The sequence below is a fragment of the Sturnira hondurensis genome, unplaced genomic scaffold, assembly GCF_014824575.4.
Source record: "Sturnira hondurensis isolate 20B ecotype Veracruz unplaced genomic scaffold, ASM1482457v3 Scaffold0022752, whole genome shotgun sequence".
Taxonomy (NCBI): Eukaryota; Metazoa; Chordata; class Mammalia; order Chiroptera; family Phyllostomidae; genus Sturnira; species Sturnira hondurensis.
Window position 1 is genome coordinate 254,992 of NW_028095383.1, and position 18,596 is coordinate 273,587.

General features: G+C 35.6%; 1 protein-coding gene across 8 annotated transcripts in view; it reads left to right on the plus strand.

Moving 5' to 3' along the window:
• Nucleotides 1–18,596, plus strand: part of TNRC6A (trinucleotide repeat containing adaptor 6A) — a 98,986-nt gene that overhangs the window by 30,995 nt on the left and 49,395 nt on the right. For all 8 annotated transcript variants that reach the window (XR_005065033.1, XM_037036275.1, XM_037036268.1 and 5 more), the window contains exon 4: nucleotides 2,588–2,609. Coding sequence is in view for 7 of the 8 variants with exons in the window: in XM_037036275.1 (XP_036892170.1) it covers nucleotides 2,588–2,609 (22 nt within the window). In the remaining variant the exon portion in view is untranslated. The remainder of the gene's footprint in view (nucleotides 1–2,587; nucleotides 2,610–18,596) is intronic.

Consider the following 18,596-nt stretch of genomic DNA (forward strand, 5'->3'; position numbering starts at 1 on the left):
GGAAAGGTAAGCAGTACAGATTTTTTCCTGTACATTTGAGAAATTAGGAAACTGAGAACAGAAAGTTTAAATGACAAGGTCATTTAAAAGCAAAAAAGGAAAGAATTGAAGTTAATTTAATATATTCTATGTAACCCAATATATAACTAAAACATTACTGTTTTAATGTGTAGTCAGTGTAAAATATTAATATTTCCCTTTTTAAATACTAAATATTAGTGAGATCTATGTATTTTATAGGTATTAATTTGGACTAGCTCTATTTTTCAGTGGTTAGCAGCCACATACAAATAGTGGCTACCATTTTTAACAGTGCAGACAAACACTCTTAAATTTAGTTTGAGTAATATACTAGGTCCTGGACCAACCCACAAAAACCTATTTTAATGAAATGGAACTCTATCAGTTCTATTTCTCCTAGTCAGTTAGGATTCTGGATTCTATTACATTTATTCAAGGTATTAGTGATCCGATGGGCAGGCACCTACAGGTGTCTCTTTGGTGCCTTTTTTTTAGGTGACAGCAAACTGGATGAGATTGAGTAACATGAAGTTTTTTCAGAGAAGTTGCAGAGTAGGAATTTAGTAATGTGGCCATGATTCTATATTCTGTAACTTAGTTTTCTTTGGAAGACACAGTAGAGTTTTAAAAACAGATTTTCAACTTGTAAAATAAATTTTATGCCATTTTTGCTTTAGAAAATTATATATGTTATTGATTGATGTAATACTTCTAATACTTCAAAGTATTCATATGAGGGGGGATCAAAAAAAGCCAGAGTTTATTTATAAAAAATTGTGTACCTATTCTTACATGTTTAAAGTGAAGTCACCTTCAGAGTACTCTCCATTTGGTGGCGAGTACTTTTTTTTTCACTGCTCCAAACAGTTTTTGAACTCGTTGATTTTGATGCCTTTTAGTGCTTCTGCCTTTTTTGTTGGTTGGTAGGTTGGTTTCACCTCTTCCACATCACCAAAATGTTTCCCTTTGAGGACTCTTTCTCATCCAGGAAAACCAAAAAAAAGTTGTTCAGGGCAAAATCTGGTGAATAGGGGAATGGGGGTCATTCCATTATTTTGGTCAAAAGCTGATGAACACTCTGAACAGCGTGAGCAGGTATGGTCAGTAATCACCCATGGGGAAATGAGCAAATGCATTGAAAAGAGTCCTCAGAAAAAATTCGCTGAGGCTAAACACACCACCACCAGCTGGTACACTGATACAGATGGGTTCCAAGAACACTCACCTAATCGGGGAGCCTGTACTACAAGGGACCTGTCCTCAGAAGATAATTCTATTTTTGTTTTTTTGGGTCCCTCCTCATCTATCATGTTCTCTCTAATAAGATTGTTTTATTACTATTAGATTTTTTAAACAATTTCTCCAGAAATGAGTGTTCAAGCTAGTTGATTACTCAGTCCTTCCGTCAATTTCTTAAAAACACCACATAAAATAAAAGATGGGCCTCCATTGTTTAACATCACTAGTGCTTTAAAATTTGGGAAAGCACTTCAATGCCTAGACTGACTCTGGCTTTCTGGGGAAAGATTGCTTGGTAATATTAGGGTAATTGCCACATAGTTCTTTACCATATAGCTCTTTACCATATAGCTCTATAAGGATATAATTAAACATTGGTATTTTCGGTAACAATAATTTTGTATGACTATGCAAAATGATCAGACCTCATGTCAGACTGTTAAAAAATGCTTTATCTTCATTAGAAACAATTCCTGGTTGTCAAATACGATCGATTATTCAGTCTTTCCTTGACTCCCTGCCTGTCTTTGTATCTTTTATTTATAGACCTCTCATACAGTTGGACTTAGTAAAAAAGTTAACTTTTTGCTGTGGCCTCAGTCTGTAATCAGTCTCTTCTATTGAGGCCTCATGAGGCTGCTGTACTGTCCTAGGCCCTTCTCCCTGTTGTATCACAGACAGTGGAAATAGGGACTGGCATGGAAGACAGGGCTCATGACCATGTGAGTTTACCTTCTGAACATGGTAATTTTAATGAATTATCAGATGTGTCAAAAGTTACTTATGTTTGATAATTTTTCCCAATCAAAAATACTTAAAACTTAACTATGTTTAACTGTAATAGCTGCCTAATTATTACTAATTTGGCAAAAGTGGTTATCTGCAGCTTTTCTTCCAGAAGACGTAATTAAATTTTTTATCATTTGGAACAGGAACTTTTGAAGCCATTTAAATATGTGCAAAAGTCATTAGATCCAATAATGGACAGGTGACAATTACATACAAATCATTTAAAAACTAAATTATGAGAAACTGTAGTCCCATTTTTTTATCGTACATTGTCATACAATGTCTTTTCTGTATTGTGTCTACAAAAGCATTTAAAAAAATTATTACTAAACATTGTATCAGGCACAGTTGGGCACACCTATGGGAAAAGCATGCTTTGCAAATCTTTTCCTATATAGTTCATCTAAATGACAAATTCTTTATTTCATAAAAGTATATGTATATTGTATAATAGTAATCTATGAGCATTTTATCATAACAACCCATTTCTTTCAGTTTCATATTTACATTGTTTTTTGTTTGTTTGTTTTTATTTTAGGCCACTGAACAAAAAATCAAAGGTACGTTGTTTAAAGCTATTTTTTATTTTATTTTTTCATTAAAGCAAGGTTGTTGATTGCATTTTTATTCACCTCTAGGGTGGGAGAGAAATGAGAATAAAAGGGGAGGGGCGGAGAGACTTCTTCTGTGACACCACATTGGAGTCATCCTTTGGGGTTCATGCTCTTATAGTGGTGGACGTACACTTTTAGAATATACTGCCTCAGGACCTATTTTACGACTGTCTCTGAAGAGGAACACCACTTCTTAACAAACTCCCTTGATTTAAATGTTTGAGCATAGGTACCTTTCCTTCAGTCTTCGATCAAAAGTCTTACCTGAGGTTACGTCTAGGATTCACCCTGTTCCTTGCTTTATTCCTTGTTCTCTGTATACTGTTGTCCTCCCACTCCTTCCTGTAGGCAGATAGTGACAACCACTCTATATTATCACTGAAGATAGTAGATTACTAACCTATGGTCATTGCACCAGATTGAACAGCTCCCATTACAGAGCAAGCAAAAGATTTAGGGAGGTAAGGTAGGAGGAACTGAATTCCTCTCAGATCCTAAATCAGGAATTACTCACTCTTCCAGGAGTTGACTACCTGGTAATGAAATGGGTAGGGCTTTCAGATGCTGAACTTGTTAGGCCTAAAGATTCTGAATTTTTATTTTGAGCTGTATCAAAAGTACAGTCTATGCATTGGGTTGATATACACAGTCATTTGTGCCTATTTTAATTTGAGGTCAGCATTGGCAAAGGTAACAATTGTTTAAGAATGAACAAGAACATTTGTAGTTTATGTTTTACTAGAGAAAATGGCAATAGAAGGACATGCCCAAACACAGTATAATATGGTGTGATTTAGTTAAAGTAAAAATGTCTACGTTGTCTTGGAGATTAGAGGGGTGATAATTACATTAACACAGGGAGGTAAAGAAGGCCTCTTGAGGAAAACCTTGAGATTATGAATCTTAAATGACAAAACAGCCAGTCCAAAAAAAAGAGAGAGAGAGAGAGAGAATGCAATGGCAGAGGGATCAGCATGGCGAAAGCACAGAGATGGGAAATAGTGTGATGTTGTATGTGGTGGTGGAATTTCTAGAACATTAAATACTCATTGACAAGTGGACAAGTAGAAGGGTTTCTGTTTCTGTGATGAGATAGGTAGCGCTCAGGTCAAAGAAGGCCTCATATCCTGTATGTACTAAGGAGATGGGACTTTCATTTTTATAGACAGTTATAAAACTATCAGTCACTGTATATGGAAAGTATTGGCTGAAAGATGGAACTGAGAAAAGCAAGGCACTCTGAGCAGAGGAGTCAGGTGGATGAGAAGAGGGAATATTTAAAGTGACTATAGAGGTATTGGGGGAAGTGACAGACTATAGGCCTGGAGGTAGAAAGACTGGAGGACTTATGCTGGTTAGAGAGTAGAGAGCCAGCAAAGGTTTCTGCATTTAGAGGTCACAGTTTTATATGCTTTGCTTTAGGAACATTTCTTTGTCAGTAATTTCCAGTGTCACCAATAGAAGCAGTACCAGAGAGAATAGAGGAGTAGAGAGGATGATTAAGATTTGAGCTGCGCATACAGAAGTCACTTCAAAATGCATTATGTTGTTTTGCCAGCTTTTACTCACTTCATCTTATGGTGGCAGCTCTCTTCATAATTGGTCATGTAAAGGTAGAAGATGGATGATAGATGTGTGAGGCATAATTAAGGACGGATGAGATTAGAAGAGAAGGTCATACATAAATGCATTTGAACTTCGATGTCTACGAATGTTGCAGGGGTGTGGAATGATGTCTGGAAGAACGTTGTCACATTAATTTAGTAGGAATGTGAGCAAATTTTCTTAAAACTCCACTTTCCTCATACCACTCCCCTATATAAGAATGTTAGCTAAGTTGTCCTTTGCTTTATGCTTCAAGACCAGATTCCTCTAGTTGGCTCCCATGATCTAACCTTTTTTCCATCACTTTCATACTTTTCAGAGTCTTCTCTCTTTCATGTTCACTTCTGTTTCTGGGTGATTTTTTTTCCAATTCAACTTCTCAGAAAATGACGCCTTTCAGCATTTATAACCCTCACAGAGTTTATCTTCTAGTGGATCACCCCAACTGCCATTGATCCCACCCTCTTTGATTTCTTCAGATGTGATGATATGTCTTAATTTGGGGTACTTGATTATATTCTGTTACAGAGTTTTGACTGATTATCCCATGGATATTTGTTTCTCCAACATAACCTTTTACTACCTGTTGCTTATATCCTTTCCAATAATAATGTCATCCTTTAAGATCCATACATCAAATGTGAACAGATTTGAGTCTTCTGAGAATGTTAGGCTGAGTATACAAAAGTTGGTTCAAAAGGCATTGTGGTGTGTTGTTTTGCCAGCACTTCACTCACTTCATCCTTACTTTGGTGGCAGCTCCATTCGTAGTTGGTCATGTTTGTTCCAATTCATTAAAGTATATTTCTTATCTTTGTGCTGTGTGTAATTTCTGTGTGGTGCCAGTGGTTTGGATTAATGGGAATTAGAGATTACAAACTGGTGGTTTGTGGGACAGGTTTAGCTCACAGTTAATTATTTTTACTAAACTCTGTATTTTGGAATACTTAATGATTTATAGAAAAGTTAAAAAGATACTACAAAGAGTTTCCTATGTATACCTCACCCAGTTTTTCTATTATTAACATCTTACATTTCTGTGGTACATTTGTCAAAATTAAGAAGCCAACAATGATACTAACAGAACTCCAGACTTTGTTTAGATTTCACCATTTCTTCCATTAACACCTTTCTGTTTTAGGCTCCATTACAAGATATATGATACACTTAGTTGTCATATCTCCCCAGTCTCATCTGGTCTCTATGTGGTATTTTTATTATTAATATCCTTTAAATTTTTGATTGTCAGCATTTAAAAATCAAGAGAACCTACCTAATCCAGAATTTCAGTTTCTCTTGCAGTTTGTACTGGTAACTTACTTTGGTCTTTCTGTATTAAAGAGTCTATATATGTAAAACCCAAGTTTAGTCACATGTGGCTGTCAAGTCCTTGAAATGTGGCTGAATAGCAGAATTTTAATTTTATTGGACTACACAGCTCTTAGAGCTTTCTTGATTATTGAGAGTCAAGATTTTAGTGCTCAAACTGAGCATAACTAGTTAGGCTGGAGCACCCCTGTGGAATTCTGTGTTAATGAGCTGTTTCTAAGGCTGCTCCTATTTCTGGTTAGGTAACACCCACTAATGTTGCTGCCTGTCAGTGTTATACAACTGTTTATATGAAAGTTTGGGTTTTTGTAAAGTATCAAATTAAATTCTTGATCTTTTATGTACAGATGATTAGATGTTTATTTCTTGATGCAATGGATGCATGATTCACCTAATAAAAACATGGTCTAATATAATGAGTGGCAATGAAATTTTGAAGGTTTTATTCTTACCTTGTGACTTGAACTTTGAAAAATTGTAAAGAACATGAATAGTTGTATGTTTGAATATTTGAAATATTTTTTTTAATGTGTTTGCTTGAAACAACAGGGGAGTGAAGTACTGAAAAATATACTTGTGAGGTTTAGGAATAACTGGATCAATTTTAAGATACCCTATTGCCTATATAAAGGAATTAATGTTCCCTCTTCAGAATGTCCTTGGAAACTTGGTTAAGAATAAAGGTCGTTTTTTAAAGACAGCTTTTTAGCTCTGACACTGGCTTATTTTGGAAGCATGCTAATTGTACATTCCTTACGAAAGAATATGCACTGATAATTTTTGACAGGTAATATTTATTTTTCTGTCTGTCTTTGTATCTATCGATTTATCATTCCAGTACTTCAGGTGACTTCATAAGCAAGCTGTATTCCAGAGACTAATAAACCCCAAAGCTCCTGAAGGGGAGAGGAGCCAGAGATGAAAGCAGGAATAAAGGAAAACAAAGATTTTTTTGTTTTCTGCTAGTTACATGGGAAAGCATAGTTTATTACTGCTGTTCTCGTTCTGGATTAAAAACTCATGAAAATTGAATCAACATTTAAAACACATTTTTGTTTCTGTCACAGTTGGAAACCACTATTCTTACTTAATTTTTTTTAAATCAAACACAATTTCATTGCATAAATCTATAGATCTAGGGAGTGATAAAAATACTAAAGAACTATTAAATCAGCTTCATGTTAAATCGTATTGGAGGCATACTGACAGCTAACTGCATACTTACTGTGTACCTTGCACTATGCTTTATCTACTCCATTTAGTCAAGGAAAATACTCTAAATGTTTAATTACTAATAACATGGGTATACAGTGATCCCGAACAACTACTGGAGCAGGGTCCTAAAAGCTTAATGTCCTAAGAGTAACCCTTTTTACTGAATTTGGGGAAATCTTTGGGACCCAGAGGAAGGACCGTGGCAGCAGCCTGGGAATTCTTGAGATATTTTACAGTTGTTAATTCAAACACTCATGTGCAAGTGGGGCTTTATCAGTGTACACTAGCACAGTATAAGTCTGCATTTAATCCCTTCAGTAGCCCCCTGGAAATAGATAGTATCATCATTTATTGGTAAAACCAAGGCCAAGAAAAAGTTAAGTCACTAACTTGACTGGGCTCTAACTTGACTGTTTCTTCATCTTTGGAAACAACCCTGTAGTTTTATGAAAGGCAAAATAAGAAGGTTACACTATTACCCAGGCTTTCATAGTATTTAAAGAATTAAATAAATGATGTGTTTTTAAAAACCAGAAAGATCTTAGATTTTATAGTATTTCCCTTCAGATTAAGCACAGATAAATAAAACTGCATCACAAGCATAATTTCATGAACCAGGGAGAATTTGACAGTTTTGCCATGTGTGAAGTGATTGGCTTTTCAGGAATCATGAGGGAAAGCTTTTAAATTGTTCCTTATACTTTTGAATATTTATAAAAAGAATTGGAGCTTTGAGGACCAAGCCAAAAGCTGATTCTAAAAGCTTTCTCCATGCTTCAGACCCCTCCTCTAAAAATTGATACCATATAGAGCAAAAAACCTGACTGCTCGTTAAGTGTGAAATCCTTGCTCCAACTCTTCAAGGAAGATGTAAAAAGACTTTTGACAAAAAAAGTCACATGGCCTCAGTTACATGCATTCTTTAGAAGGATAGGAAAATACCTTGTGCCTTGGCCAGTGTGGCTCAGTTGGTTGGAGTGTCAACCTGAAATTGAAGGGTCGAGGGTTTGATTTCTGGTCAGGGCACATGTCTTGGTTGCAGGTTCATTTCCTGGCCTCAGTACAGGAGTGTGTATGATTGCTGGTCCAGGTGCATATGGGAGGCAACCAGTCTGTACTTCTCTGTTGGTTGTGATGATGTTTCTCTCCCTTCCTCTCTCTCTGAAAGCAGTGAAAAAGTATCCTCTGGTGATGATTTTTTTAAAAAAAAATAGAAAACACTTTCTAGTGGGCTTGGGCAATAGTCCCTTTCTAGATGCTTATTGACTGATAAATTTGATAAAAGTTATAGGACACAGTGTAACTCTTGGAATACTACTGAGATGACTCCATTGGAGTTCAAGGAAGAAAAGTGTTTAATTTGCCCCCCTCTTATTAATTAAAAAATGTGCTTCTTTACTTACTTTTTCTGTAATAGTCACTGCCAGTCAATGTGTTTTATAATTTCATGAGGTCATCTTGGGAAGCAAAGAGAAATGAAAAATTATTGTGTAGTAATATATTATCCTGAACTTAGAATCCAAAAGTACCATTGTTTTCTTCATTCAACATTTACGAAGTATTTATTGTGTGCCCTTGTCCCCACTGCCCCACTTCTCACCTTTGTTTTAGTTTAGTAAAGGTAAATACATGTATCTCAGCTTATCACTCCATTTTCTCCACAGAGTCTTAAGTTTCTTAATCACAAAGCCTCACAGTAAGGAAATTGAGGAACTTGGGTGGCTTGACAAAGGATTACTGTACTACGTAGATTTTCAGAGGAGATAAGGAAGGCCCAGGTTGGTTGTGACTTGAAATGCATTGCCTAACTTTGTTCACGTAATGGCATGTGCAGAAAATGGTGTTTGTGAGACTGTTAGGGTATGAGAAATAGTTTTAAATTATTGTTTAAAACTTGCTCTAAGGATTAAAGATCTCACAGTTGTTGAAGGCATGTGGGAGCATCCTGGGGTTGTGTCCTGAGCTCTAAGAGTCTACCTTGGCCACAGTAGGTCTTCACTTTCAAAGAAAACAAGTCAGTAGTTCTTCTAGTTTAAATATTGGAGTGCAAAACAGAATGGAATAGCAAGAATAACTTTATCAGTTATAGCCAGGTAAGAGAAAGCTCAAGACTAGGAAAAAACACTTACATAATTTGTACTTTCATTTGTTTAGTTCTAACAAGAATAGTAGTCGTGCCTCAGAATGCATCCTGAGAGCTGTCAGTGCTGTGTATCCTTAGCAAAAATGTGCTTGTTAAAATGTTACAGTCATCCCCCCTTATCTGCCGGGTGGGGTGGGGAGGCTTTTTCCAAGACCCCCAGTAGATGCCTGAAACCACAGATAGTACTGAACCTTGTATATAAGGTCTGTCCAGAAAGTATCCAGCCCAGAAAGTATCCAGCTGGGTATTATTAAAAATACAGGCATCTATTGAAGAAGATACAAGAAACATTGTACACAGGACAGTGGTGGGTTAGACCCCCTCAAAGTCGGTGCACCTTGAGACCTCGCACAGTTCTCCCACTCACCATCCCTACCCTGTTGTATTTTCCTGAATCTCATTGGCAGTCTGAAATCTCCTCCCTTTCAAAGGTAATTTTAGTTTTAGGGAAAATTCAGAGGTCTCAGGACACTAAATCTGGGCTATAGTGGGGCTGAGTCACCTGGGTGATTTGCTGTTTCTCCAAAAAACTCTGTCTGAGATGTGATTCATGAGCAGGCGCATTGTCCTGACAAAGCTTCCAATCACCAGTTGCCCATAGCTGCAGCCTTCTGAGTCATCTGAATAGTTTCCAGAGAGGATTGTTCAAGCTTAATGCAAAATTTGATGCAGATTTGTACTCTGTTTGCTTGGTCATTTTGAATACTGTGGCCACACAGTACACATACTCACTCAATGGTGTCTACTGTCCCCACTGACTAGCACAGTGAAGTTGTCATTATTCATGCATGCACATTCCAGTTCACTCTTATTTGGCTTCCAGGATACATTGCTGTTGTGTAAGCCATTCTCATTATGTTAACAGTGGCTGGACTTTTTCTGGACAGACCTCATATACTATGTTTGTTCCTATAAATATGTACCTATGATAAAGTTTAATTTATAAATTAGATATAGTAAGAGATTAACAACAATAAAATAGAATAGTAGCAGTATACTGTAATAAAAGGTGAAATATGGTTTCTCTCAAAGTATCTCATTTCACTGTGCTCATGTTTCTTGTAGTGTTATGAGGTGATACAATACCTTGAGAAGTAAGGTACTCAGGACAACATGCAATTTAAAATTTACTAATATGTTTGAATTTCCCCTTTAATATTATTATAGGACAATGGTTGATTTCAGGCAACTGGAACCATGGAAAACAAAAGTGCTGATAAGATGGAGAGGAGAAGGGGATTACTGTATTTAAAGGCAGCATTTGGCCAGAAGCAAAAAACATTGAATTATCTACTAAAGATAATCCTGGAATTTTAGCACAAATTTAGCATAGTAGTTAAAAGTCCAGGCTTCTGAGTCAGATAGACTTGAATTTGAATATTGTCTTTGTAGTTCTTATTTCCATGACTTGGGCAAGTTCCTTAACTTTTCAGCCTCACTTTGACTTTGTTAAAAGGAGATAATCTGGGCTATTAATGTTATGGGAAAGAAATAACAACAGAACACAAATCACAGGACCCGGAGGGTAGTAGATGCTAAGTATGTGGTAGATCCAGTCTCACAGATACTAAGTGACTGAGCCATATAATTAGTCATTCCCCTATTGGAGAGTTTAATTTTGCTGTTACAAGTAAGCCGAAACTTAATTTATACTAGAAGGAACATTGGGTTGATGGTCAGATTTGGTGTTACATTTCAGCTCTGCCATTTACTAGATGTCTGATCGTGGGTAGTTGTCTTCTGAGGCTTAGCTGCCCCATCTGTAAAATGGAAATAATATTTCAAATTTATGGAATCATGATGAGGATAAAGAGATATTAGTTATATTGTCTGACATTGAACTGATACTTAGTACATTTTAATTTCTACCACTATGATTTGCAGTATCCTAGAAACCTTTCATCCCCTTGAAACAACGTACTAGCAGTTTTCCCAGTTATTTCAGAGTTTGTCCTTACCCAGACAGTGATTTGCCTTTTCCTCTCATTAAAGCAGAACCCATTCTAGCATGGGTGAGTCACAGTGCAGTGTCTCTGTCATAGTGCATGGAGTATGACACCACGAGAATAGGATATATCATCTTTATGGTTTTGGTAGGCTAAAAGTGGTATCCTAGTGCTTCGATTTATATCTGTTTATATATTGGTAAAATGGAATATTATATGTTTACTTATTTGTACTTTTTTCCTTTTTTGAATTACCCATTCTTGTTCTTTATCCATTTATGTCTTGGGCCTAGAGTTTTTGCTACCAGTTTGTATGAGTTTCTTATTTGAGAAGCTCATTAGCATTCCATGTGATATATATGCTACAAATATTTTCAAAACTATGGTCTATATTATATGCTTGAAGTTATTCTGAGGATGAGATACCAGGTAGAAACATCTAACTTTAGTCCAGTACAAGACACCATAAGGAATACCTACACAGAAAATGCAAAAATAAGTTTAGAAAAAGTAAAACAGAATTAAATGTTATAGTGTTAGTTTGAACTCTCCTTCTGAACTCTAGTGACTGTTGAATGCTTTCCTGTGTTAGGCTTAGCAACCTTAACCAAAACAGTCCCTCATTTCCTTTAGTTAGGGAAAACAGCTGGGCATTGGAAGGGAGAGAATGCATCGCTTTAACTTGTTCCAAAGAACAAATATTTTTCAGTTTGCCTTTTACTTTGAAATAACCACATATACTGCCTTTAGAAAAAAAATATGTATACTGGCCCTGGCTGGTGTGGCTCAGTGGATTGAGTACTGGACTGCGAATCAGAGGATCGCTGGTTCAATTCCTGAACGGGGCACATGCCTGGCTTGTGGGCCAGGTCCCCAGTGGGAGGCACATGAGAGGCAACTACACACTGTTGTTTCTCTCCCTCTCTTTCTCCTTCCCTTCCCCTCTCTCTGAAAATAAATAAATAAATAAAATCTTTTAAAAAATAGAGTCTACTGCATAATTTTATTTGGTCAAACTTGATTTTTTTTTTCAACTTTTAAAACCCTACCATTTTCCCAGATTTGGAAGAATTTTTGCCTGGTTTCTAAAACTTAAAAATTTAAGCATTTTATAGTAGTAACAATTTAATTTAGCTAAACTTTATTTTTAAGTATTTGGGACTTTTTCTATTAAAAAATAACCATCTGTATGTGTTAAATAATTTGTATCTTTAGTGATTTGTGACATTTCTTTTATTGGGTAACTTTTGTGACCCTTCATAAATTTTTTTTTTAGTTTTTAAAAGTTTGGGACTTTTTTTTTGTCCTGTTACAAACTTGTAGTTGATTGTTAGGTCTTATCAGAAGCTCTCTGCATCGTAGTACCAGAGTTTTCCAAATGTACTCAGACATGAGAACTGCATGACGCACTTGTTTTAAAAAAATACAGATTCTGATTTATTAAATCTATGAGGCGATAGAGTCTGTTTTGTTAATAAGTACTCATAACAGTTCTGTCTAATTAAATAAAGTTGGGGATCATTTCTAGAATTGTAAGTTATGATACAGAGACTTAAGGGCAGTCTAACTTTTTTTTTCTTTTAAAGCATGTGCCTCTGCCTGAAAATTCTTTCATTATCCCACATGTCTGAATCTCACATGTTTGGACAAGATTTGATGGGCAGGTTAACTATCGTGAATATTACACGGTATCCTCCAGCTCTTAAAGAGGTTCTATACTTCAGAACAGATATTCCTTGCTCAGATATTTTGCTGAAGAGCAGAATTTGTTAATTGGTTTCATCCTGAATTTCATTAATGAAGCTCATTTAAGTATGTAAACCTGGAGGGTTATAGTGAGACAAATTGTCTGTTTCTCTGTGTTGGGAATTTCAAGTGAAGATGTTTGGGTAGGAAAGAGCATTTCTCTAGGATTTGTGAAGTGAATTAAAATTACAACTTAATACTTATTTTAAATTTGATTCCCAATTTTGAATTGATTATTTGTGATGTCCTGCTCTTTGGTGTTTTTCCGTACTTAGGAACTTGTAAGAGAAATGTTAAGATTTGCTTGTACATGTATAAAATAGAAAGACAGTCATTTCTCAGTGTACTCAGGGATTGGCTCCAGGACCCTCTCAGATACTAAAGTTCACAGATGCTTGAGCCTCTTAGATAAAATGGCACAGTGTGTGCATATAATCTACATGCATCCTTCCATATACTTTATTTTTTTTCACATAAAAGTTTTTAGTTTATTAACCCTTTAATGAAAAATCCACCCAACCATGACAAGTAAAGTCACTAAAGAATCTTTACTCCTTTTTGTCAGCTCCAGCATGGACCTTTTCAGTCCCCCTGACATTCTTTGTTCTGTTCTCATGTTTCTTTCACTATTTTCCTAAGGTGTTTTTCTTCTAATATCAGCCATGTTTTGCTTCCTTTGTATCATCCAAGGAATCATAGCTCATCCCAAAAGCCAGTTATCTGGACATCTCAAAATGGGTTTTGATTCCAAATACAAAGATGACATCTGGTGTGATCTTGAACATTTTGCAAGTTTTCCCCAAATTTCTATCTTAGGTACAGCCTACCTGTGAAGGACGTTAGTGACTGTGTTTCTTCGGAAGTAGCTGGTTGGTCATGAACTTGCTGGTCTGGATGGCGATGTGTTGTTTACAATGGTAGCCAATTTTTGAGTATCCAGGAAGGGAAAGAGCCCTCCTGTAGACTTTAAATCATATCTAGATAACTTGTAATACCTAATACTGTGTAGGTGCTGTGTAAATTGTTTTACTCTTGTTTAGGGAATAGTGACCAAAAAAAAGTACAGACTCAGCTATCATAGGCCTAATTAATTGTTAATGTTGCTAACACATCAGCAACATAATTGTTTGACTCTGTGGATGTGGAACTCAAGGATGTGGAAGATTGACTTTATAGTTTCTTATATTTCCTATTGGTTTTTAAGTCTTACTTTTTAAGTTTTCAAACACATTTAGTTCAGCCTACTTCCTAAAGATTAACAGAAGTTAATGGATTGGCAAGCATTTCAGTATTTTTCAGATTGACTAGTGGCATTTATCCACAACAAAAATTCTAGTGCTGCATCTGTATGTATCAATTTGAAAGCCAGACTTTCCCCTCTGTGCCCTTCAGCATTCCAGAAATCATTAAAGGTAGTACAAGGCAGGGAATGAATAGGATACAGGGGAAGTATAATATATTATAAACCATTCAGTATGCTATTGATGAGTAAGGAGAGGATTTTTATAATGGTATAATGTTTGGTCCTATTTATAATAAATTTCACTTATAAGCTAATTTTAATTGAATAGAATTGCTTTTGATGTTGTTTAACCAGCTGGCTTCCTTCTGCTTCTGCCTGCGTTTAAAATATAAGGAGACAAACTTCAGGTAAGTTATTAGGCCTCAAATACAGGCAAGTTGGCAAGCAGTACTTCGTAGCAATAAAATGGCACTGCCTTTTCTCCATTTTCTAATGAAAGCCACAAAGTGGGAAAGCAGCCAAAGTTGGAAACACCTTTCTTTGGAATTTCTTGGCAGTGAATTTTCTAGAGAATTTTCTAATGTATTTTAAATTTTCATTAGGTTTGTGCCCTTTAAAAATCTGGGTCCCAATGTGATAATGCTGCTGCTACTCCTCAGGAAAACTGGAAAAATTGACTTCACCCATACTTGTTTGCTCCTCTTCTGATCCTGAGGTAGATTCTTTAAAGGAAATATTATGGAAAGCTACTTTATTTTAGTGCAGTAGCTAAAATAATTGATTTGAAAGTTTAGGCTTAAAGAGGTTATTAGTACATTATTAGTAATATCAACACTAGAGAAGAAAGATAAATATTTTATATGGTATGGCCTGATTAACAGTTGAAATTTAAATACACTGGTTTGTTATACATTAACTTTTCTTCTAATTTATTTTTCGGTGGCTCTTAAGAGCATAAAATAATTCCCAATAATAAAGTTTTAAAGACTATTTATAAATGACACTTGTTTTTAAAAATAGCATTTGAACAATTAATAAAGACTTTTTAAAATGTTGAATATTTAGTGTTTAACCTAAGTATTTGATAATGTAGAAATTTTGCCTTTTCCTTGTTGATTATGCCTGATCTCATTTGCTTGAGAAAGTAGAAAAATTTTTCTAAATAAAAATAAAAGATACTGAGGCAAATTTTATAATGTTGCTCTTACGTGAGAATAACATTTGTTTACCTCCTTTAAACTCTGCAAAAGACAAGTTAAATCACAGTATAGCAAGAAAAAAAGAAAAGACTTTACTGGATCTTTGTATATTTTATACTAGCTGAATGAAATTGCTGCAAAATATTCATCTGATATTATAGACAATACAGTGTTGTGGCTATTTAGGGTATTTTTCCACATTAATGATCACATTGCCTGAACTTGCTTTCTCTTGACTCTGGCTTATTTTAGAGCAGAGATTTGTTATTCAGCATACCTCCACCTACCATTATTGCCTTACCCTTTCTACTTCTCCTAACATCTTCCTCACTCTCATTTATTTGTTCTTGATTATTCTGCTTCTTGAATGTCAGTGTTCTACAATGTTTCACCCTCGATATCATTCTGTGTTTTTCTTTGGATTCAGTCACCTCATATATTCTTACCTTTTTCATTCATCCAAAAGTTCTGCTGTGCTTAGGATTTGAAATTCCTGCAATAAAGAGGAGGGGAAATATGAAAACAGTACTTAGGAGCTAGAAGTGTATGCAGTTTAAGAGATGCATGAGAATTTTACGAGAGTCGAAGATCATAAAATGCTTGTAAGAGTAGCTGAATCTGGAAGGTGGGTGATTAGTTGTTTCCTAGGAAAGCTGTACAATAAGATTTACGGAGGTATCAGGGCATTTTAGGCAAAAGGAATATTATGAAAAGAGCATGATAATCTTTTAGAGAATTGCAGGTATTTGGTGTGGAAGAGAAGGAAATGTAGTAATGAATGTAGCAGGATATGAATCTGGAAAAGTGGTAGATAGCAGCCATGGACTGTAGATTAATTCTGAAAGCACATTTAATGATATAGAAACTTGGGGCTGAGGGATGGTAGATAATGGGGAAAGGTGAAAGTGTGTGGGAAGGAGTAGGGGGTGGAAATCAAGCCCTGAGCCGGGGAGACCAGTTAGGTTTTTGCAAGGATAAATTGTTTCGAGCTGAAAGCACAGCAGTGCCATTGGAGATAGAAGTATGCATTTGAATTATCTCAAGGAGGTATCTACTGGACCTGTTGACCGACTGACTAGATCTAGTGGGATGGAGAGAATTGGAGGGATATCCCTGCTGAGTAACAAGGCAATATACCAAAATAAGTAACTTCTCTTCCTACCCCTCTGGCAGTTGTGGCATATTCTTGCCTTTACTTCTTTTCTTCTGTTTGTTATACAAACCCGTTCTTCAGGTCTTGTCATTTCTTCTTGTTTTATAATGCTTATATCTGGTTGGCCAAAAAGTCCATTATGTTTTTTGTGTAAATGAAAAATAAAAGACATTTTTCATTTTCACCAATAGCTTTATTGATTTGAATATTTTGAGTATGTCAGCTATCTCCTGCCATTGGCTTCTAGTAGGTAGAGGCCAGGGGTGCTGCTCAACCTGTATACCAAAAATGTTGCAGGTTTGATTCCTAGTCAGGCAGGGCACATACCTCAGTGGCAGGTTCAATTCCTGGTTGGAGTATGTATGGAAGGCAGCCAATCAGTGTTTCTCTTTCCCTACCTTGCTCTCTAAAATCAATCAACATATCCTCAGTTGAGGATTAAAAAAGGGAGATTGCAAAATGTGAAACAGTGCAAGCTTCTCAGTAACTTCTTTTAGGAAATAGTTATTTTTAATGCATTTATTTTAATATGTAAAGGGTTTATTTTTAAATGAAGTAAATACTTTGAAGTTTCTGTTAAAACTTCTGGTATGGTAAATATCTATAGATGTAAGCCACATAAAAGATCTTTGGTGTTCTCAGTAACAACAAACCTAACATTAAAAACTAAACTCATTGTGTCTCACATACTTCCCAAACTTAATTTTTGATTTCAGTTTCATATCTTGGTGAATAGTACCACTGTCTGTCCAGATTCTAGGCCAGCAACTTGGGGTCATCCTTGTTTTCCTTTCTTTTCTTAACCCAGATGGTAATAGTAATCACTAACATTTATTAAGTACCAACTGTGCTAGGTACCATTCTTAGGGCTTTATATCTTATTAAAACCTCACAGCAACCCTACATGGTGTAAGTATTAATTATCCCTACCCCCAGTTTTATAGGTGAGAAAGCAAAGATAAAGAGCAGTTTAGATACTTTGCTATGGTCATGCAACTAGTAAGTTACAGAGCCAAGATTTCAATCCAGCCAGTGTTTTGACCTGTACTTTGTTCTGGAACGGTTTATGTAAGATTTACATTATGTGTTTCTTAAGGATTTTATATTCACACTCTATAAAATCATCTGGGCCTGGCGCTTTTTAGAGAGGTGAATCTTGGAGGACTTTTTCCATGTCTTCTGCTGTTATTTTACTATAGGATGTTCTACTCCTGTGAGCTCATTTTGGTAAATTATATTTTATAGAGCAGAGGCTAGAAAACTACAGCCTGAAGAAGGCCAAATCTAGCCCACTGCATGTTTTTTTTTTTCATATGAAGTTTATTGGAACACAGTCATATCCATTCCTTTACATGTTGTGTATAGCTGTTATTTGTGCTACAACAGCAGTGTTGAGTAGTTGCATCACAGACTGTATGACTGGCAAAAGCCAGAATGTTTGCTATTGGGCTTTTTATGAAAAAGATTTGTCCAGCCATGTTATAGAACTCTGTTCGGTGTATCTGGGCTTTGTTTTATTGACCTAGATTGCACATTGTATTTTCTTGTCTTTCTAGAATCTGTACATTTGAAATTGTCCTTTTTAAATTCCTAGTGCTATTTCTATTTTTTTCTCCTCTACCCCNTTTTTTTTTCCCCCCCCCCCCCCCCCCCCCCCCGCCCTGGCCCCATTGTTTGGGAACACTAAAATTTTGTCTGATTTATTGGTAACAGTGTTGGTGTTCCATGTTATGGTGTTTCTTAAAAATATGCTAGTAAGAAAAAAGAATGTATAGGTTGTGTTGATCATTGAAACTATCTATTCCTGATTGGTAGGTAGTTTTATACATTTCTCTATTTCTTCTATGCTAATTAATCTGTGTCTTTTTCCTTCCTCTTCTGGGATCAGTGTTAAATAATTCCCTCCTCTGGATTTCTAAATTATTTATAGAGTTGAGCATGAAGAAATATTTTTTAGAAAATTATCTTTTTTCCATTTAAAATTTTTTAAAATCAAGTTAACTAGTAGTTTGTTGTTTTTTCATAGAGCCATACCTTGGATTTAGAGATTCACTTTTAAAGTCAGTGATTTCTACTTTTATCTTTATTAATTCCTTCTTTCTGCTTCTTGGGTTTGTTTTTAACTTGAGTTGGATGCATTATATTCAATCTTGTTTCCTGAAAAAAATTAAGGCTGTGAATTTTTCTCTTAGCCATATCTTAAAGTTTATTATGTATATTGTTTTGACTATTATTTTCTTGATAACCCTGACATTTTGGTGTGTATTTACTCAAATTTACTAAAAATTTAAAGCAGTTTTACTTTCTAGTTTTGTTGTTTCTAGTGTGATTGGATTGTGATCAGAAATATTTGT